Source organism: Oncorhynchus mykiss, chromosome 16, assembly GCF_057628025.1.
Source record: "Oncorhynchus mykiss isolate SJ-2025 chromosome 16, ASM5762802v1, whole genome shotgun sequence".
NCBI lineage: Eukaryota > Metazoa > Chordata > Actinopteri > Salmoniformes > Salmonidae > Oncorhynchus > Oncorhynchus mykiss.
Window position 1 is genome coordinate 55,538,451 of NC_143037.1, and position 23,068 is coordinate 55,561,518.

A 23,068-nucleotide genomic window follows, 5' to 3' on the forward strand; every position below is an offset into this window, starting at 1 on the left:
ATCAAATCATCATACAAGAAATAATAATCAGAATGACTTTCATCAATTCATGGAGGTAGATAGGCCTATATAAGCTACTTGATAGCCCTACATTGAAAACGGCTCTGTAACATGTTCATGTTGCCTCATCACAATTAAATATGTTTTATTATCATCATAATAATTAGCTAAGCATTTTGTCTACAGAACATGTAATCAACAATCAGAGCATATAGTGTTACGTAGTTTATTACACGTAGACAAAATGACAGGTTGTTTCTCTGGTCTCATTGATATGCACTGTCCATTCATCATAATCAGATTTCTCCTGTCCTTCTACCCAGAACACATTGCCTTCTAATGCTAAACTACATTAATTATACAGGTAGCCATGTAGCCAGCGACTTCCCCATTAATAAAACATAGCCCAGTGCCAACACAGGAGTGGGGTGAGGAAGAAGGAAGAGGAAGGAGGAAGGAAGTTATTGAGTCCATGACCTTCACCTGCATAAGTCTGGCATACACTTGGTCTCTTCATCCCTCTATAAAAAGAGACCATATTTTTCTTAAGTAAAGCCCAATCAACAATTTACACAATCAATTAATTAATTTGAAATCCTTTAAATGTCCTATCAGAATTGTAGCAGATGTGAATTGAGATCTGCCGGCTGTAGCACACCACAACTGGACTGTATCCCTCTTCTGGCATAAAATGGAATTGCCTGATTGCATATTCAGAATCTAAATAGAGATTATTAAGGCTCACCCTGTGAAATGAGCTGAGTTGCTGGGCCTCTTTCATGTCATAAATGTGATTGTCTGACTAATGTTAATTCATTGAACAGCCTAACGTGACAATGTGAAATCATTATGGTGATTGTGGGTGAGAAATAGGAGGACAATAAGAATGTAAAATGAAAAATATATTCCTATTGATATTTTGGGAAAAGTCTAATGTTCAAGTTAGCATATATTGTAAATCTAAATGAAATACCTTGGTCATCTAATAATTACCAATTGTTGCTCTCTATTGATGGAGTGGATGGAGAGGAATTTAGCAGGTGAACTTACTCTTGCAACTTTGTGAATATATGGGTAAAATCCCAAAGAAAATAAAGAAATGGTAAATACCTTGGAAGAACAATAAGGTATTCATTACTTTAATTTAATCCAAGATAGAGTCAATTATGATAATTCACAGTACACTAGCCTGGTAATATGACTCAAGGTCCTGTTACTTGTAGAAAGCAAACTATGGGACATAACAAACACAATGTTTAGTAGAACTAGAAAAATGTCAACACAAACTAAATATCATGTAATGAATTTAAATTAAAACCATGAATAAAAAATTGCCCATTATTTTCTCTGATGATTTTTTGGAATTGTATTTCAGTTCCCTTCCTAATTGAAGTTACAGAATTGTCAACACTACACAAATCATTTTCAACACATTATGCATACTAATCTTATACCTCATGTGATTGCATTTGAAGTATATTGGAGTTGAAATTTAGAAGGCCTTTGGGGCTTGGCTGGCCTGGGTTGTCTTCACCTTCTCAGTCTGGAAACTCTGACACAGCAACCTTCTTGGCATTGTGTCATTAAAGAGGGCTTTTATGAATGATACATGAGGCAGGATTTTAAATAGTTGGATGCCACATTCCCTGCTGAAAGCAAGAAAATCCCCTCTGGTCAGAATTCAATTGTTACAGATAATGGTTTTCCGTACTGTATTTTTATTAGTGTGTTTGATTTGCACACCAGCATGTCCCAGGAGGAGAGAGGTGGTATCATAGAAATTGAATTTGAATGTACATACAGTATCTATGGTTGACCATTGTTACTACTAGACTGGATGGATGAGAGCTCTACAGTACATGCTTTCAGAAGGCCCCGGAAGCAGAACCTAAAATTAGAAAAACAGTGAAACATTGACACATAGGGTCACCACATATTAAAATTATCAAAATTATTACTTTTCACACAGACTTTTACACAGCATCTACGTATGAGCTAGCAACAACTTCTTGACTGATTTCTGCTTAACGGGATAGTTCACCCATAGTACAAAATTAAATTGGTTTCTTTATCCTGTAAAAGAGTCTACGGACAAGGTTTGACAGAAATCCATGCTTTGGTTCATTTCCCTGGGATTGTTTTACAAATGCTAACGTTTTAGAATTTGTGGCACGAATCAATCCAAATCCTGGCACCGACATTTTTTGTAAATCATGTCCAAATCATCCGAAAGAATCTAATATGTATTGTGAAAATCAACAAAGTCACCTATAGATGATTTGAACATGATGTGGGAAAAATGTTAATATCAGTACCATGACTTGAATAGGATTTGTGTCACAAATGTAAGTACAGTTACCAACATAGACAATATCATGATATGTAAACTTCCTGCCACAAACATTTATCTCACCAGCGCAGGTGACTCCTGCATCTTCATGGTGGCCACAGTCATGGTTACCCAGGCCACTGTGGGGACACTGCAGCAAAGAGACTTCAGAGCCAGAACAGGCCAAGTCATCCAGAGAGATGGAGCCACTGCCCTTTCCAAACCTGGCAGATCCAAAGGCCTCTAGTGCTTCTCCACAGCCCAACTCTCTGCACATCACCTGAGCATCCCTCTGATCCCAGTCATCATCACACACTGTACCCCACTGGCCAGAGTCAAACACCTCCACTCTACCAGAGCAGTTGTTGGGACCATTGACCAGACGCACTCTGGAAATGCCATCTGTAATAGACAGGTAGAACTGAAGATGACAGGGTGTGGGATTGATGTTGAGTTAAAAACTTTGTAGAAAATATACAGATGTAGCATCTTAATTAGAATACCCTGTTGTAGCATAACATGCAATGCAGGAAATGTAGAACTTGTAGTGTATTTGAGGTTTAAGACGGCTTCTGAAGTTTGTAATTTCCACTTTGAAATCTCAGACTTGATTTTCCCTTATGAGAAATGTATCAACCCGGACAAAAATGTCCATTCATTCTAATCCACATAACAATTAACATTTCATGTTGATGCAGGAATATTTGCCATTGACCTTAACAAGGCCCACAAGACCAGTGGAAGCAAAATAACCCCATAACATAAAAAATACACCACCATATGTTACAATAAGTATGGGGTTCTTTTCTGCCCATGTATTCTCATTTCGAGGCCAAACCCCACCACTAGTGAGCGTGGCCAAAGAGCTCTATTTTCATGTCATCTGACCATAGAACCGGTTCCAATTCAAGTGCCAATGCCATTAAGCAAACTCGAGGTGTTTACATTTGTTGGATGACATGAAAGTTGAGCTCTTTGGCCACGCACACCAAATTAAATCAAATCAAATTTTATTGGTCACATAAACGTGCTTAGCAGATGTTACTGCGGGTGTAATGAAATGCTTGTGCTTCTAGTTCCGACAGTGCAGAAATATCTAACAAGTAATATGTAACAATTTCACAACAAATACCTAATACACACAAATCTAAGTAAAGGATTGGAATTAAGAATATATAAATATATGGACGAGAAATGTCAGAGCAGCATAGACTAAGATACAGTAGAGAGTATAGAATATAGTATATACTGTGGGGCAAAAAAGGATTTAGTCAGCCACCAATTGTGCAAGTTCTCCCACTTAAAAAGATGAGAGTGGCCTGTAATTTTCATCATAGGTACACTTCAACTATGACAGACAAAATGAGAAGAAAAAAAATCCAGAAAATGATATAGGATTTTAAATGTATTTATTTGCAAATGATGGTGGAATATACCCTTTGTAGGCAATGACAGAGGTCAAATGTTTTCTGTAAGTCTTCACAAGGTTTTCACACACTGTTGCTGGTATTTTGGCCCATTCCTCCATGCAGATCTCCTCTAGAGCAGTGATGTTATGGGGCTGTTGCTGGGCAACACGAACTTTCAACTCCCTCCAAAGATTTTCTATGGGGTTGAGATCTGGAGACTGGCTAGGCCACTCCAGGACCTTGAAATGCTTCTTACGAAGCCACTCCTTTGTTGCCCGGGCGGTGTGTTTGGGATCATTGTCATGCTGAAAGACCCAGCCACGTTTCATCTTCAATGCCCTTGCTGACGGAAGGAGGTTTTCACTCAAAATCTCACGATACATGGCCCCATTCATTCTTTCCTTTACACAGATCAGTCGTCCTGGTCCCTTTGCAGAAAAACAGCCCCAAAGCATGATGTTTCCACCCCCATGCTTCACAGTAGGTATGGTGTTCTTTGGATGCAACTCAGCATTCTTTGTCCTCCAAACACGACGAGTTGAGTTTTTACCAAAAAGTTCTATTTTGGTTTCATCTGACCATATGACATTCTCCCAATCTTCTTCTGGATCATCCAAATGCTCTCTAGCAAACTTCAGACGGGCCTGGACATGTACTGGCTTAAGCAGGGGGACACGTCTGGCACTGCAGGATTTGAGTCCCTGGCGGCGTAGTGTGTTACTGATGGTAGGCTTTGTTACTTTGGTCCCAGCTCTCTGCAGGTCATTCACTAGGTCCCCCCGTGTGGTTCTGGGATTTTTGCTAATCGTTCTTGTGATCATTTTGACCCCACGGGGTGAGATCTTGCGTGGAGCCCCAGATCGAGGGAGATTATCAGTGGTCTTGTATGTCTTCCATTTCCGAATAATTGCTCCCACAGTTGATTTCTTCAAACCAAGCTGCTTACCTATTGCAGATTCAGTCTTCCAAGCCTGGTGCAGGTCTACAATTTTGTTTCTGGTGTCCTTTGACAGCTCTTTGGTCTTGGCCATAGTGGAGTTTGGAGTGTGACTGTTTGAGGTTGTGGACAGGTGTCTTTTATACTGATAACAAGTTCAAACAGGTGCCATTAATACAGGTAACGAGTGGAGGACAGAGGAGCCTCTTAAAGAAGAAGTTACAGGTCTGTGAGAGCCAGAAATCTTACTTGTTTGTAGGTGACCAAATACTTATTTTCCACCATAATTTGCAAATAAATTCATAAAAAATCGTACAATGTGAATTTCTAGATTTTTCTTTCTCATTTTGTCTGTCATAGTTGAAGTGTACCTATGATGAAAATTACAGGCCTCTCTCATCTTTTTAAGTGGGAGAACTTGGTGGCTGACTAAATACTTTTTTTGCCCCACTGTACATATGAGATGAGTAATGCAAGATATGTAAACATTATTAAAGTGACATTATTAAAGTAACTAGTGTTCCATTTATTAAAGCGACCAATGATTTCAAGTCTGTATGTAGGCAGCAGCCTCTCTGTGCTAGTGATGGCTATTTAACAGTCTGATGGCCTTGAGATAGAAGCTGTTTTTCAGTCTTTCCGTCCCAGCTTTGATGCACCTGTACTGACCTCGCCTTTTGGATGATAGCGGGGTGAACAGGCAGTGGCTCAGGTGGTTGTTGTCCTTGATGATCTTTTTGGCCTTCCTGTGACATCGGGTGCTGTAGGTGTCCAGGAGGGCAGGTACTTTGCCCCCAGTGATGCGTTGTGCAGACCGCACTACCCTCTGGAGAGCCTTGCGATTGTGGGCAGTGCAGTTGCCGTACCAGGCGGTGATACAGCCCGACAGGATGCTCTCAATTTTGTAAGTTTGTGAGGGTTTTAAGTGACAACCCAATTTTTTTCAGCCTCTTAAGGTGTTGAGGCGCTGTTGCACCTTCTTCACCACACTGTCTGTGTGGGTGGACCATTTTAGTTTTTCAGTGATGTGTACACAGGAACTTAAAACTTTCCACCTTCTCCTTTGCTGTCCTGTCGATGTGGATAGGGGGGTGCTCCCTCTGCTGTTTCCTGAAGTCCATGATCATAGTCTTTGTTTTGTTGACGTTGAGTGAGAGGTTATTTTCCTGACACCATACTCCCAGAGCCGTTGCTGGTAATCAACCATACTACTGTTGTGTCGTCTGCAAACTTGATGATTGAGTTGGAAGAGTGCATGGCCATGCAGTCATGGGTAAACAGAGAGTACAGGCGGGGGTTGAGCAAGCACCCGTGTGGGGCCTCAGTGTTGAGGATCAGCGAAGTGGAGATTTTGTTTCCTACCTTCACCACCTGGGGACAGCCTGTCAGGAAGTCCAGGACCCAATTGTACAAGACGGGGTTCAGACCCAGGTCCTCAAGCTTAATGATGAGCTTGGAGGGTACTATGGTGTTGAATGCTGAACTACAGTCAATGAACAGCATTCGATTGCATTGTCTGTGGATCTATTGGGGTGGTAAGTAAATTGAAGTGGGTCTAGGGTGACAGATAAGCCCCGCCTTTCTAATCGACCTGGCCGGGGTATCCTGGAAGGATATTGACCTCATCCCGTCAGTAGAGGATGTCTGGATATTTTTTAAAAATGCCTTCCTAACCATCTTAAATAAACATGCCACATTCAAGAAATTTAGAACCAGGAACAGATATAGCCCTTGGTTCTCCCCAGACCTGACTGCCCTTAACCAACACAAAAACATCCTATGGCGTTCTGCATTAGCATCGAACAGCCCCCGTGATATGCAGCTGTTCAGGGAAGCTAGAAACCATTATACACAGGCAGTTAGAAAAGCCAAGGCTAGCTTTTTCAAGCAGAAATTTGCTTCTTGCAACACTAACTCAAAAAAGTTCTGGGACACTGTAAAGTCCATGGAGAATAAGAACACCTCCTCCCAGCTGCCCACTGCACTGAAGATAGTGTTTCCTGTCACCACTGATAAATCCACCATAATTGAGAATTTCAATAAGCATTTTTCTACGGCTGGCCATGCTTTCCACCTGGCTACTCCTACCCCTGTCAACAGCACTGCACCCCCAACAGCAACTCGCCCAAGCCTTCCCCATTTCTCCTTCTCCCAAATCCATTCAGCTGATGTTCTGAAAGAGCTGCAAAATCTGGACCCCTACAAATCAGCCTGGCTAGACAATCTGGACCCTTTCTTTCTAAAATTATCTGCCAAAATTGTTGCCACCCCTATTACTAGCCTGTTCAACCTCTCTTTCGTGTCGTCTGAGATTCCCAAAGATTGGAAAGCAGCTGCGGTCATCCCCCTCTTCAAAGGGGGGGACACTCTTGACTCAAACTGCTACAGACCTATATCTATCCTACCATGCCTTTCTAAGGTCTTTGAAAGCCAAGTCAACAAACAGATTACCGACCATTTCGAATCTCACCATACCTTCTCTGCTATGCAATCTGGTTTCAGAGCTGGTCATGGGTGCACCTCAGCCACGCTCAAGGTCCTAAACGATATCTTAACCGCCATCGATAAGAAACATTACTGTGCAGCCGTATTCATTGATCTGGCCAAGGCTTTCGACTCTGTCAATCACCACATCCTCATCGGCAGACTCAACAGCCTTGGTTTCTCAAATGATTGCCTCGCCTGGTTCACCAACTACTTCTCTGAAAGAGTTCAGTGTGTCAAATCGGAGGGTCTGTTGTCCGGACCTCTGGCAGTCTCTATGGGGGTGCCACAGGGTTCAATTCTTGGACCGACTCTCTTCTCTGTATACATCAATGAGGTCGCTCTTGCTGCTGGTGAGTCTCTGATCCACCTCTACGCAGACGACACCATTCTGTATACTTCCGGCCCTTCTTTGGACACTGTGTTAACAACCCTCCAGGCAAGCTTCAATGCCATACAACTCTCCTGCCGTGGCCTCCAATTGCTCTTAAATACAAGTAAAATTAAATGCATGCTCTTCAACCGATCGCTACCTGCACCTACCCGCCTGTCCAACATCACTACTCTGGACGGCTCTGACTTAGAATACGTGGACAACTACAAATACTTAGGTGTCTGGTTAGACTGTAAACTCTCCTTCCAGACCCATATCAAACATCTCCAATCCAAAGTTAAATCTAGAATTGGCTTCCTATTTCGCAACAAAGCATCCTTCACTCATGCTGCCAAACATATCCTTGTAAAACTGACCATCCTACCAATCCTCGACTTTGGCGATGCCATTTACAAAATAGCCTCCAATACCCTACTCAACAAATTGGATGCAGTCTATCACAGTGCAATCCGTTTTGTCACCAAAGCCCCATATATTACCCACCATTGCGACCTGTACGCTCTCGTTGGCTGGCCCTCGCTTCATACGCGTCGCCAAACCCACCGGCTCCATGTCATCTACAAGACCCTGCTAGGTAAAGTCCCCCCTTATCTCAGCTCGCTGGTCACCATAGCATCTCCCAACTGTAGCACACGCTCCAGCAGGTATATCTCTCTAGTCACCCCCAAAACCAATTCTTTCTTTGGCCGCCTCTCTTTCCAGTTCTCTGCTGCCAATGACTGGAACGAACTACAAAAATCTCTGAAACTGGAAACACTTATCTCCCTCACTAGCTTTAAGCACCAACTGTCAGAGCAGCTCACAGATTACTGCACCTGTACATAGCCCACCTATAATTTAGCCCAAACAACTACCTCTTTCCCAACTGTATTTAATTTATTTATTTTGCTCCTTTGCACCCCATTATTTTTATTTCTACTTTGCACATTCTTCCATTGCAAAACTACCATTCCAGTGTTTTACTTGCTATATTGTATTTACCTTGCCACCATGGCCTTTTTGCCTTTACCTCCCTTCTCACCTCATTTGCTCACATTGTATATAGACTTGTTTATACTGTATTATTGACTGTATGTTTGTTTTACTCCATGTGTAACTCTGTGTCGTTGTATCTGTCGAACTGCTTTGCTTTATCTTGGCCAGGTCGCAATTGTAAATGAGAACTTGTTCTCAACTTGCCTACCTGGTTAAATAAAGGTAAAATAAAATAAAATAAATAAGGTGGAGGTGATATGATGCTTAACTATTCTCTCAAAGCACTTCATGATGCCAGAAGTGAGTGCTACGGGGCGATAATCATTTAGTTCAGTTACCATTGCATACTTGGGTACAGGAACAATGGTAGCCATCTTGAAGCATGTGGGGACAGTAGACTGGGATAGGGAGAGATTGAATATGTCCGTAAACACACCAGCCAGCTGCGCATGCTCTGAGGACGTGGCTAGGGATGCCGTCTGGGTCGGCAACCTTGCGAGGGTTAGCTAGTTTAAATGTCATACTTACGTTGTCCATGGAGAAGGAGAGCCCACACTTATTGGTAGCTGGCCATGTAGGAGGCACTGTGTTATCCTCAAAACGGGCAAAGAACGTGATTACCTTGTCCGGTCCCAAGACATGGCTGGTTTTCCTTTTGTAGTCTGATTGTCTGTAGACCCTGTCACATACGTCTCATGTCTGAGCCATTGAATTGCGACTCCACTTTCTCTATACTGACATTTTGCCTGTTTGATTGCTTTGCAGAGGGAATGACTACTTTGTTGTGGTTCGCATGTACAGTTTTGCGCGAATGCTGCCATCTATCCAGTTTCTGGTTACGGTAGGTTTTAATATTCACAGTGGGTACAGCATCTCCTATACACTTCTTGATGAAATCAGTAACCGTCTCAGTGTACACATCAATATTGTTCTCGGAAGCTACCCAGAACATATCTCAGTCCACGTGATCAAAACAATCTTGAAGCGTGAATTCCAATTGGTCAGACCAGCGTTGAATAGTCCTTAGCACAGATACTTCCTGTTTGAGTTGACCTATAGGAAGGGAGGAGCAAAATGGAGTTGTGGTCAGATTGGCTGAAAGGAGGTCGGGGGTGGGCCTTGTATGCATCCCGGAAGTTGGAATAACAATGGTTGAGTGTTTTTCCAGCGCAAGTACTACAGTTGATATGCTGATAGAATTTAGGTAGCCTTTTCCTAAAATTTGCTTTGTTAAATTCCCCAGCTATAATAAATGCAGCCTCAGGATATATGGTTTCCAGTTTGCATAAAGTCCAGTGAAGTTCCTTGAGGGCAGTTGTGGTATCGGCTTGAGGGTGGATATATGCAGCTGGGACAATAACCAAAGATAATTCATTTGGGAGATAAAACGGTCGGCATTTGATTGTGAGGTATTCTAGGTCGGGTGAAAAAAAGGATTTGAGTTCCTGTATGTTATTACAATTACACCATGAGTCGTTAATCAGGAAGCATACACCCCTGCCCTTCTTCTTCCTGGAGAGATGTTTATTTCTGTCGGCACGATGAACTGAGAATCCAGATGGCTGGACCGACTCTGACAGTATATCCCGAGAGAGCCATTTTTCCATGAAACAGAGTATGTTATAATCATTGATGTCTCTTCAGAAAGTAACCCTTGCCCTGAACTCGTCAACTTTGTTATCCAGGGACTGAACATTAGCGAGTAATATACTCGGAAGCGGTGGGACTAGAAGACCGCTTCTAGTCCCTCTTTTTCACAGGCATTGTTTTGGGTCGATCTTTGGAATCAGTTCAATTGCTCTGAGTGGTGTGAACAAATGATCCACTTCGGGAAAGTCGTATTCCTGGTTGTAATACTGGTAGTGCTGGTGAGTTACCGCCACTCTGATATCCAATAGTTCTTCCCATATGTAATAATCTACCAGTGGTAGGTTTGGTGTCGAAATGAGAATGCATGAGCAGAAAATAACCCATACAGTACAGTGCCTTGCGAAAGTATTCGGCCCCCTTGAACTTTGCGACCTTTTTCCACATTTCAGGCTTCCAACAAAGATATAAAACTGTATTTTTTTGTGAAGAATCAACAACAAGTGGGACACAATCATGAAGTGGAACGACATTTATTGGATATTTCAAACTTTTTTAACAAATCAAAAACTGAAAAATTGGGCGTGCAAAATTATTCAGCCCCCTTAAGTTAATACTTTGTAGCGCCACCTTTTGCTGTGATTACAGCTGTAAGTCGCTTGGGGTATGTCTCTATCAGTTTTGCACATCGAGAGACTGACTGACCTCAGCTGTAGATCTCTGCAGTTCATCCAGAGTGATCATGGGCCTCTTGGCTGCATCTCTGATCAGTCTTCTCCTTGTATGAGCTGAAAGTTTAGAGGGACGGCCAGGTCTTGGTAGATTTGCAGTGGTCTGATACTCCTTCCATTTCAATATTATCGCTTGCACAGTGCTCCTTGGGATGTTTAAAGCTTGGGAAATCTTTTTGTATCCAAATCCGGCTTTAAACTTCTTCACAACAGTATCTCGGACCTGCCTGGTGTGTTCCTTGTTCTTCATGATGCTCTCTGCGCTTTTAACGGACCTCTGAGACTATCACAGTGCAGGTGCATTTATACGGAGACTTGATTACACACAGGTGGATTGTATTTATCATCATTAGTCATTTAGGTCAACATTGGATCATTCAGAGATCCTCACTGAACTTCTGGAGAGAGTTTGCTGCACTGAAAGTAAAGGGGCTGAATAATTTTGCACGCCCAATTTTTCAGTTTTTGATTTGTTAAAAAAGTTTGAAATATCCAATAAATGTTGTTCCACTTCATGATTGTGTCCCACTTGTTGTTGATTCTTCAAAAAAATACAGTTTTATATCTTTATGTTTGAAGCCTGAAATGTGGCAAAAGGTCGCAAAGTTCAAGGGGGCCGAATACTTTCGCAAGGCACTGTATGTACTGTAAAATATGGTGCAGGATCTTTGATATTATGGGGCTATTTTGTGTCCATTGGTCCTGGGACCCTTGTTAATTAAGGTCAATGATATCAGAAACTTTACCCAGTACCAGGACATTTTAGTCAAACATGGTTGCCTGTGAAGGAGGCTGAAACTTGTCTGCAAGTGGGTCTTCCAGCAAGACAATAACCCCAAGCACACAGCAAAATCCACAAAGAAATTATTAATTGGCCACAAAATCAACATTTTCCATGAAAACATGTGGTTTAAATTGAAGAGCGCAGGGCCTCCTGAGTGGCACAGCGGTCTAAGGCACTACATCTCAGTGCTAGAGGTGTCACAACAGACCCGGGCTGTATCACAACGGGCTGTCATAGGGCGGCGCACAATTGGACCAGCCTCGTCCGGGTAAGGGGAGGGTTTGGCTGGGGGGGCTTTACTTGGCTCATCGCGCTCTTGTGGCGGGCCAGCTGCCTGCAGGCTGACCCCGGTCGTCAGTTTAACAGTGTTTCCTCCGACACATTGGTGCTGCTGGCTTCTGGGTTAAGAAGCGCGATTTGGTGGGACATTGTTTTGGAGGACGCATGACGTGACCGTTTCTCCCCGAGCCCTTTGGGGAGTTGATGCGATGCGACAAGATTGAAAAAGGGGGTAAAATACTAAAACAATTGAAGAGGGCAGTCCATAAGTCAAGGATCTGGAAGGATTATGTATAGAGTAATGGTATAAGATCCCTCCCAATGTGTTCTCCAACTCATAAACCATTTTAGAAAAAGGGTCAGTGCAGTTATCCTCACAGTGTGAGGTATTGAAAGGTATTGACCTTTTGAGAGAAAAAAGTATTACTTGTTGAACAAAATCTCTTTCCCTGAGCAGTTTTATTAGTATAAAATAACATAATTTCAAAGAAACAATATAGCCTAGTATTTTAATGATTTATTTTATACAGTAATTTTTGCTCATCTTTATCAAGGTTGTCAACATTTTGGAACCCATTGTATGTAACCTTAAAAAGTGCTATATAATAAATAAAGCTACCTGCATTTTAAATTAGCTAAAGGTTGCAGTGGCTGTTTAAAGAAAACTGAAACATAGATTACAGTTCTCCTGCCCAATAAACTACTTTCAGGATCAGGAACCATCTAACAGTTGAATATGGAACTTCCCCTTAAATCTCACCTGAGCAGAAAACACTCGCATCCTCAGGATGCATGTAGTTGTACTGACATATCACATCAGAGGGGCAGTCAAAGAGAGATTCCTCTGTTCCAACACAGGCCATGTTGTCCAGAAGAATGGGAATACCATCTCCCATACCAAACCGGGGGCATCTGTAGCCCACATACAGCGGAGCAGTCTGCAGACCATGTCAGCAGGGCTCACGTCCCAGTTATCATCACACACCGTACCCCACTGCCACACATGATACACTTAAAATATAGTTGTATGGAATTGATCTTACTGTTTTTAAATGGGTCTTCTTGTTCTTGAATTGAAGGTTATGAAAATAGGAAAATATGGAGAAGGGATATTGACAATGAGAGTGAGATATTGTGAAAAACAGGTATTAAATTATCCTTAATTCCTCTGAACATAAACTATTTTTGTCTACTGTAATTGTAGACTGAGACTTACCCATCATGCAAGTTACACTGGCATCTTCATCATGGCCACAGTCATGATTTCCTATCCCTCCTGAGCTGCATTCCAGTAAAGATCCCTCACTTCCCATGCACGCCACATCATCCAATAGGATTGAGCCACTCCCCTCACCAAAGTGAGCCTGGTGAGGAGCCTCTGTGGCTGGTCCACAGCTCAGTTCCCTACACACAACTTGGGCATCTAGCACAGCCCAGTTATCATCACAGACTGTCCCCCAACTCCCATCCTGGTAGACCTCCACCCTGCCAGAGCAGCGGTTGGGACCATCAACTAGGCGCACTGTCAAGTCAGCTGTTTGAGTTAAGAGGAAGGGAAAGGGAGAAATGTGTAATGGGCACTAACTTTTTGTTTTACAAATACGTATTATGACTCATTTTGCAACTGAAACATAGAGTAAAAAATCATTTTTTGATTACTCACAATGGGAATCTGAAGGGGACGGACCTGAGAGACGAAGAGAGAGAGAGAGAGAGAGAGAGAGAGAGAGAGAGAGAGAGAGAGAGAATATCGTATGGTGTTAAATCTTTCCCCTTCAATTATTGCTGGAGAGACAGACAGCACCTGCCATTGTCTGCCAGCTGAATTACAGGACCCAGGTCAAGGGAGACAGGTAGCCTAGCAGTTAAGAGCTTTGGGCCAGTAACCGAAAGGTCTCTGGTTTGAATCTCCGAGCCGACTAAGTGAAAAATCTGTTCATGTGCCCGTGAGCTAGGCATTTAACCCTAATTGCGCCTGTAAGTCTTTCTGGATAAGAGTGTCTGCTAAATGACTCAAATGTAAATGTAAATCTCTTATTCAAACCTAAAATATACCGACCATAAACAATGCTCAGAAGAATGGTGATAAGTGAAAACAAACTGCACTGAGGCAAACTGGTTATGTCAGTTAGGGGTTTCTTCTCATGCCGTGTGAATCATAATTTCTTTGCATATAGTGAGGTTCTCTGCAATTGAAACATAAAGTAAAGACCCACTGGGAACACACTGTTTAAATCAACATTGTTTCCACGTCATTACAATGAAACTACGTTGAACCAATGTGAAATAGACATTGTCTGTGCCCAGTGGTAATTCATTTTTAGATGACTCACAATGGAAATCTGAAGGGGATGGACCTGAGAGAGAGAGAGAAAGAGAGAGGGAGGAAAAAAATGGTAACATTACACAAGCCCCTGGTTGGTGTTGGTAGTTTAAATAAGTTGTCTGAGAAATTTCAACCATTCACTTACCTGACTGCCCCTCACATATCGCTGCTGCATCCTCAGAATGTCCACAGTTGTGTGACCCCAGTCCATCTGAGCTGCAGCCAAGCAGTGACCCTTCATTCCCAGAACATTGCACATCCTTTAGCCAGATCTCCCCCCTGCCTTGGCCAAAGTGAGCCTGGTCCGGGGCCTCCAGCGCCACCCCACAGCCCAGTGCTCTACACACTACCTTGGCATCCAGCAGGTCCCAGTCATCATCACACACTGTACCCCACTGGCCAGAGTGGAACACCTCGACTCTACCAGAGCAGTTGTTGGGACCGTTGACCAGACGCACTCTGGAAATGCTGCTGTTCTCTGTAGGACCTGTAAACAAAGATAACTGTTAACTCCATTTACTAAGTGGTTTGATTAGAAATTAGATGAATCCCTGTTCGCTTTATTAAGGTACAATTGGGTTAACGAACAATACTGAGGTGAGTGCATGTTTCATACATTTTGCATTGTTTTTCTTTGCATATACCATAGCTTTATAAACACTGCAAAAAGCAAAGGCAAAATACTGCAAACTTGACTAGTTCCTCTACAACTGAAGGAATTATTTTTAAAGGACATCATTAGTGAATATGGCGCTAGGTTTTTTATACATGGTTTTGATCCATCTTTAATAAAGTAAGATCCCATATTAGATCGAGCCAATACTGCAAAAAGAGAATAGGAAAGTCCACAGGGAGTTCAATGGCTGGATGTCTACAGAAATACCTGTTGTAGAATTTGGTTTTTACAGTGTAACACTAGCCCTATTACCAACATATACAACATAATGATGTATAAACGTCCTGCCACAAACATTTATCTCACCAGCGCAGGTGACTCCTGCATCTTCATGGTGGCCACAGTCATGGTTACCCAGGCCACTGTGGGGACACTGCAGCAAAGAGACTTCAGAGCCAGAACAGGCCAAGTCATCCAGAGAGATGGAGCCACTGCCCTTTCCAAACCTGGCAGATCCAAAGGCCTCTAGTGCTTCTCCACAGCCCAACTCTCTGCACATCACCTGAGCATCCCTCTGATCCCAGTCATCATCACACACTGTACCCCACTGGCCAGAGTCAAACACCTCCACTCTACCAGAGCAGTTGTTGGGACCGTTGACCAGACGCACTCTGGAAATGCCATCTGTAATAGACAGGTAGAACTGTGAAGATGACAGGGTGTGGGACTGTCGTTGAGTTGAAAACTTTGTAGATGGAAAAGGATCTTAATTTGATCACCCTGCTGTAGGATAATTTTCCTGCAGAGCAGGAAATGTAGAACTTGTAGTTTATTTGAGGTTTAAGAAGGCTTCTGAAGTTTGCAATTTTCACTTTGAAATCTCAGACTTGATTTGCCGTTATGAAATATTTAACAATTTCTACAAAAATGAAAATTAAGTATAATGCACATAATAATTCACATTTCCTATTGCTCCAGGATTATTTGCCATTGACCTTAACAAGGTCAATGACATCATGAATTTTACCCAGAACCAGTACATTTAAGACAAAAACCTGGTTGCCTCTACCAGGATGCTGAAACTTGGCAGCAAGTGGATCTTCCAGCAAGACAATAATCTCAAACACACATCAAAATCCACAAAGAAATTGTTAATTGGCCACAAAATCAACATTTCAGTCTCCGGATTTGAAAGCCATTGGAAACCTGTGGTTTGAATGGAAGAGGGCAGGCCATAAGCTCAGACAAAGGATATTGAGGATCTGGAAGGATTCTGTATGGGGAATGGTCTAAGATCCCTCCCAATGTGTTCTCCAACTCATTAACCATTTTAGAAAAAGGTTCAGTGTTGTTATACCCGCAAGGTGAAGCATTGAAAGGTATTGAAAACAGGGGTGTCAATAATTTTGACCCCTACCTTTTTGAGAGAAAAAAATATTACTTGTTAACAAAATCTCTTTCTCTTAGAAATGTTATTAGTATAAATAATATAATTTCCCCATTTTTCTGAGCATACAATTTAGTTCAGTATTTTAATTATTTATTTCATACAGTCATTTTTGCTCATCTTTATCAAGGTTGTCAATAAATTCAGATCCCACAGCATATAACCAAGACTGACCTATCACATCAGAGAGGCAGTAAAAGAGAGAGTCCTCTGTTCCAACACAGGCCATGTTTTCTAGCAGAATGGGAATACCACCTCCCATACCAAACTCGGTCAATCCGGTGCCATCCCAAGGGCTCCCGAGTGGCGCAGCGGTCTGGGTTTGAACCAGGCACTGCATCTCTTGCACTGAGATGCAGTGCCTGGTTCAAACTCAGGCTGTATCAATTGGCCCAGCGTCGCCGAGGTAGGCCGTCATTGTAAACAATAATTTGTTCTTAATTGACTTGCCTAGTAAAAAATAAATAAAAAGATTGCCCACATACAGTGGAGCTGTCAGCAGTGCTCACGTCCCAGTCATCATCACACACTGCCCCCAATGACACACGTATAATATAGTTGTATGGAATTGATCTTACTGTTTCTAAATGCATCTTCTTGTTCTTGAATTGGAGGTTATGAAAATAGGAAAATATGGAGAAGGGACATTGACAATGAAAGTGAGATATTGTGAAAAACAGGTATTAAATTATCCTTAATTCATCTGAACATAAACTATTTTTGTCTACTGTAATTGTAGACTGAGACTTACCCATCATGCAAGTTACACTGGCATCTTCATCATGGCCACAGTCATGGTTTCCTATCCCTCCTGAGCTGCATTCCAGTAAAGATCCCTCACTTCCCATGCACGCCACATCATCCAATAGGATTGAGCCACTCCCCTCACCAAAGTGAGCCTGGTGAGGAGCCTCTGTGGCTGGTCCACAGCTCAGCTCCCTACATACAACTTGGGCATCTAGCAAAGCCCAGTTATCATCACAGACAGTCCCCCAACTCCCATCCTGGTAGACCTCCACCCTGCCAGAGCAGCGGTTGGGACCATCAACTAGGCGCACTGTCAAGTCAGCTGTTTGAGTTAAGAGGAAGGGAAAGGAAGAAACTTGTACCGGGCACCGACTTTTTGTTTTACAAATACATATTATGACTTGTTTTGCAACTGAAACAAAGTAAGGAATAATAATTACTCACAATGGGAATCTGGATCTGAAGGGTACGTACCTGAGAGAGAGAGAGAGAGAGAGAGAGAGAGAGAGAGAGAGAGAGAGGGAGAGGGAGAGGGAGAGAGAGAGAGACAGAGAACGAGTATGGTATGGTGTTATGATGGTGCCGACGAGATGGCAGCATCGCGACTAGCTCTTAGGAAACTTTGCAGCATTTTGTTTGTTTATGTACTATTTTTTACGTTATTAGCTCAGGAATTATTTTGTGTCATTACATACAGCCAGGAAGAACTATTGGATATTAGAGCGACGGTAACTCACCAGAACTTCCAGCATTACGAACAGGATTACGACTTCCCTGGAGCAGATCTTTTGTTTGCTCTCCCCAGAGTAATTAAGGTACTCGAGGCGGTCTTCTGCACACCTCCCACCACTCCTGAGTATTTTACTTGCTAATGTCCAATCTCTGGATAATAAAGTTGATGAGCTCAAGGCGAGAGTTGCTTTTCAGAGAGACACCAGGGATAGTAACATACTCTGCTTCACAGAAACATGGCTCTCTCGAGATACACTGTCTGACTCTGTAAAGCCAGTTGTGTTCTCAGTACATTGCACCAACAGGATCAAACATCTCGCCTGGAAGCAGAAGGGTGTTGGTATATGTTTTATGATTAACAACTTATGGTGTAACTGTGATAACATACATGAACTCAAGTCCTTCTGTTCATCTGACCTAGAATATCTCACAATCAAATGCTGACGATACTATCTCCCGAGAGAATTTTCCTCAATAGTAGCCACAGCGGTCTACTTCCCCCCCTCAAGCTGATACCACGACGGCCCTCAAAGAACTTCACTGGACTTTATGTAAACTGGAAACCACATATCCCGAGGCTGCATTTACTGTAGCTGGGTATTTTAACAAAGCAAATTTGAGGAAAAGGCTCCTGAAATTCTATCAACATATTGATTGTTGTACTCGCGCTGCTAAAACTCTCTCATTACTAAACTACCTTCCAGAGTGCATATAAGGCCCTCCCCGGCCCTCCATTAGGCAAATCGGACCACGATTACATCATTCTCCTACAGGCAGAAACTCAAACAGGAAGCACCCGTCGTGAGGACTATTCAACGCTGGTCTGACCAATCGGAATCCACGCTTCATGAGTGCATATGAGTGCAACTTCCACACTCCAAACTCCACTATGGCCAAGACCAAAGAGCTATCAAAGGACACCAGAAACAAAATTGTAGACCTGCACCAGGCTGGGAAGACTGAATCTGCAAGTAAGCAGCTTGGTTTGAAAAAATCAACTGTGGGAGCAAATATTAGGAAATGGAAGACATACAAGACCACTGATAATCTCCCTCGATCTGGGGCTCCACGCAAGATCTCACCCCATGGGGTCAAAATGATCACAAGAACGGTGAGCAAAAATCCCAGAACAACACGGGGGGACCTAGTGAATGACCTGCAGAGAGCTGGGACCAAAGTAACAAAGCCTACCATCAGTAACACACTACGCTACCAGGGACTCAAATCCTGCAGTGCCAGACGTGTCTCCCTGCTTAAGCCAGTACATGTCCAGGCCCGTCTGAAGTTTGTTAGAGAGCATTTGGATGATCCAGAAGAAGATTGGGAGAATGTCATATGGTCAGATGAAACCAAAATAGACATTTTTGGTAAAAACTCAACTCGTCGTGTTTGGAGGACAAAGAATGCTGAGTTGCATCCAAAGAACACCATACCTACTGTGACGCATGGGGGTATAAACATCATGCTTTGGGGCTGTTTTTCTGCAAAGGGACCAGGACGACTGATCCGTGTAAAGGAAATAATGAATGGGGCCATGTATCATGAGATTTTGAGTGAAAACCTTCTTCCATCAGCAAGGGCATTGAAGATGAAACGTGGCTGGGTCTTTCAGCATGACAGTGATCCCAAACACACCGCCCGGGCAACGAAGGAGTGGCTTCGTAAGAAGCATTTCAAGGTCCTGGAGTGGCCTAGCCAGTCTCCAGATCTCAACCCCATAGAAAATCTTTGGAGGGAGTTGAAAGTCCGTGTTGCCCAGCAACAGCCCCAAAACATCACTGCTCTAGAGGAGATCTGCATGGAGGAATGGGCCAGCAACAGTGTGTGAAAACCTTGTGAAGACTTACAGAAAACATTTGACCTCTATCATTGCCAACAAAGGGTATATAACAAAGTATTGAGATAAACTTTTGTTGTTGACCAAATACTTATTTTCCACCATAATTTGCAAATAAATAAATTAAAAATCCTACAATGTGATTTTCTGGATTTTTTTTCCCTCATTTTGTCTGTCATAGTTGAAGTGTACCTATGATGAAAATTACAGGCCTCTCTCATCATTTTAAGTGGGAGAACTTGCACAATTGGTGGCTGAATAAATACTTTTTTGCCCCACTGTACATTTAAACCCAGTTTTTCACAATTCCTGACATTTAATCCTAGTAAAGATTCCATGTCTTAGGTCAGTTAGGATCACCACTTTATTTTAAGAGTGCGAAATGGCAGAAAAATAGTAGAGAGAACGGTTTATTTCAGCTTTTATTTCTTTCACCACATTCCCAATGGGTCATAAGTTTACACACACTCAATTCGTATTGGTTAGCACTGCCTTTAAATTGTTTAACTTGGGTCAAACATTTCAGGTAGCCTTCCACAAGCTTCCCACAATAAGTTGGGTGAATTTTGGCACATTTCTCCTGGCAAAGCTGGTGTAACTGAGTCAGGTTTGTAGGCCTCCTTGGTCGCACACACTTTTTCAGTTCTGCTCACAAATTTTCTATGGGATTGAGCTCAGGGCTTTGTGATAGCCACCCCAATACCTTGACTTTGTTGTCCTTAAGCCATTTTGCCACAACTTTGGAAGTATGTTTGGGGTCATTGTCCATTTGGAAGATCCATTTGCAACCAAGCTTTAACTTCCTGACTGATGTCTTGAGATGTTGCGTCAATATATCCACATAATTTTCCTGCCTCATTATAACATCTATTTTGTGAAGTGCACCAGTCCCTCCTGCAGCAAAGCACCCGCACAACATGATGCTGCCACCCCCGTACTTCACGGTTGGGATGGTGTTCTTCGGCTTGCAAGCCTCCCCCTTTTTCCTCCAAACATAATGATGGTCATTATGGCCAAACAGTTCTATTTTTGTTTCATCAGAACAGAGGACATTTCTCCAAAAAGTACGATCTTTATCCCCATGTGCAGTTGCAAACCGTAGTCTGGATTTATGGCGGTTTTGGAGCAGTGGCTTCTTCCTTGCTGAGCAGCCTGCTAAACACGTGTATGTGACCAATAAATTTGATTTTAATATTTCCTCTTCAACTACTGCTGGAGAGACAGACAGCATCTACCATTGTCAAAGGTTAAAGGCGGTAGCTAGCCAAGCGGGTAATAGCGTTTGTGGTTCGCATTCCTGAGTTGACTAGGTGAAAAGTCTGTCGATATGCCCTTGCAGTAAAGGGTTTCTTCTCAGGACGTGTGAATATACAAGATATCTGATGTGACTATAATTTCTTTGCATATAGTGAGGTTTTCTGGAATTGAAACATAAAGACCTACTGGGAACGCACTGTTTAAATCAACATTGTTTCCACATCATTACAATGAAACTATGTTAAACCAATGTGGAATAGACGTTGAATTGATGTCTGGGGAATAATTTTGAAATTACTCACAATGGAAATCTGAAGGGGATGGACCTGAGAGAGCGAGAGAGAGGAAGAGAGAAAGAAAGGGAGAGAGGAGGAGAGAGAGCGAGAGAGAGGGAGGGAGAGCGAGAGACAGAGAAAGAGAGAAAGAGAGAAAGAGAGAGAGAGAGAGAGAGAGAGAGAGAGAGAGAGGAAAAATGGTAGCATTACACAAGCCCCTGGCTGGTGTTGGTAGTTTAAATAAGTTGTCTGAGAAATTTCAACCATTCACTTACCTGACTGCCCCTCACATATCGCTGCTGCATCCTCAGAATGTCCACAGTTGTGTGACCCCAGTCCATCTGAGCTGCAGCCAAGCAGTGACCCTTCATTCCCAGAACATTGCACATCCTTTAGCCAGATCTCCCCCCTGCCTTGGCCAAAGTGAGCCTGGTCCGGGGCCTCCAGCGCCACCCCACAGCCCAGTGCTCTACACACTACCTTGGCATCCAGCAGGTCCCAGTCATCATCACACACTGTACCCCACTGGCCTGCATAATAAACCTCCACCCTGCCAGAGCAGTTGTTTGGGCCATCCACTAAACGTACTCCTCCAGCACTGACCGTGGAGGCTGGAAAATAATTGTTTTGTTAAGTCCCACATTAAGTGACTGGGTATTTATATGATAGTCACATATATAGGGACTACAGTGTATGATTGTCATCATGGAACTACAGTGGCTGGGCGAAAGTATTCACCCCCTTGGCATTTTTCCTATTTTGTTGCCCTGGAATTAAAATAGATTTTTGGGGGGTTTGTATTATTTGATTTACACAACATGCCTATCACTTCGAAGATGCAAAATATTTTTTTCTTGTGAAACGAACAAGAAATAAGACAAAAAACAGAAAACTTGAGTGTGCACAACTATTCACCCCCCAAAGTCAATACTTTGTAGAACCACCTATTGCATCAATTACAGTTGCAAGTCTTTTTGGGTATGTCTCTATAAACTTGGCACATCTAGCCACTGGGATTTTTGCCCATTCTTCAAGGCAAAACTGCTTCAGCTCCTTCAAGTTGGATGGGTTCCGCTGGTGTACAGCAATCTTTAAGTCACACCACAGATTCTCAATTGGATTGAGGTCTGGGCTTTGACTAGGCCATTCCAAGACATTTAAATGCTTCCCCTTAAACCCCTCTAGTGTTGCTTTAGCAGTATGCTTATGGTTATTGTCCTGCTGGAAGGTGAACCTCCGTCCCAGTCTCAAATCTCTTGAAGACTGAAACAGGTTTCCCTCAAGAATTTCCCTGTATTTAGCATAATCCATCATTCCTTCAATTCTGACCAGTTTCTCAGTTCCTGTCGATGAAAAAATATCCCCACAGCATGATGCTGCCACCACCATGCTTCACTGGATGGTATTCTCGGGGTGATGAGAGGTGTTGATTTTGCACCAGACAATGCGTTTTCCTTTATGGCTAAAAAGCTCAAATTTAGTCTCATTTAACCAGAGTACCTTCTTCCATATGTTTGGGGAGTCTCCCACGTGCCTTTTTGCAAACATCAAATGAGTTTGCTTATTTTGTTTCTTTAAGCAATGGCTTTTTTCTGGCCACTCTTCCGTAAAGCCCAGCCCCCCAAAGTGTACGGCTTAAAGTGGTCCTATGGACAGATACTCCAATCTCCGCTATGGAGTATCTTTGGTCTCTTTGTTGCCTCTCTGATTGATGCCCGCCTTGCCTGGGCTGTGAGTTTTGGTGGGCGGCCCTCTCTTGGCAGGTTTGTTGTGGTGCCATATTCTTTCCATTTTTTAAATAATGGATTTAATGGTGCTCCGTTCAAAGTTTCGGATATTTTTGTTATAACGCAACCCTGATCTGTACTTCTCCACAACTTTGACCCTAACCTGTTTGGAGAGCTCCTTGGTCTTCATGGTGC

General features: G+C 42.8%; 1 protein-coding gene across 3 annotated transcripts in view; it reads right to left on the bottom strand.

Moving 5' to 3' along the window:
• Window positions 1–212: 212 nt before the first annotated feature.
• Window positions 213–23,068, bottom strand: part of LOC110491095 (scavenger receptor cysteine-rich domain-containing protein DMBT1) — a 28,532-nt gene continuing 5,676 nt past the window's right edge. Inside the window, exons 3-14 of one of the 3 annotated variants that reach the window (XM_090203407.1) lie at window positions 21,422–21,757; window positions 21,174–21,197; window positions 17,490–17,519; window positions 17,050–17,367; window positions 15,218–15,535; window positions 14,381–14,722; window positions 14,243–14,266; window positions 13,573–13,596; window positions 13,126–13,443; window positions 12,953–12,976; window positions 2,414–2,731; window positions 213–1,888 (exon numbers count right to left, since the gene is read on the bottom strand). In XM_090203407.1, the coding sequence (XP_090059533.1) occupies window positions 1,866–1,888; window positions 2,414–2,731; window positions 12,953–12,976; window positions 13,126–13,443; window positions 13,573–13,596; window positions 14,243–14,266; window positions 14,381–14,722; window positions 15,218–15,535; window positions 17,050–17,367; window positions 17,490–17,519; window positions 21,174–21,197; window positions 21,422–21,757 (2,099 nt within the window). In that variant the 3' untranslated portion in view covers window positions 213–1,865. The remainder of the gene's footprint in view (window positions 1,889–2,413; window positions 2,732–12,952; window positions 12,977–13,125; window positions 13,444–13,572; window positions 13,597–14,242; window positions 14,267–14,380; window positions 14,723–15,217; window positions 15,536–17,049; window positions 17,368–17,489; window positions 17,520–21,173; window positions 21,198–21,421; window positions 21,758–23,068) is intronic. The other 2 variants (XM_090203409.1, XM_090203408.1) reach the window with 2 other exon arrangements.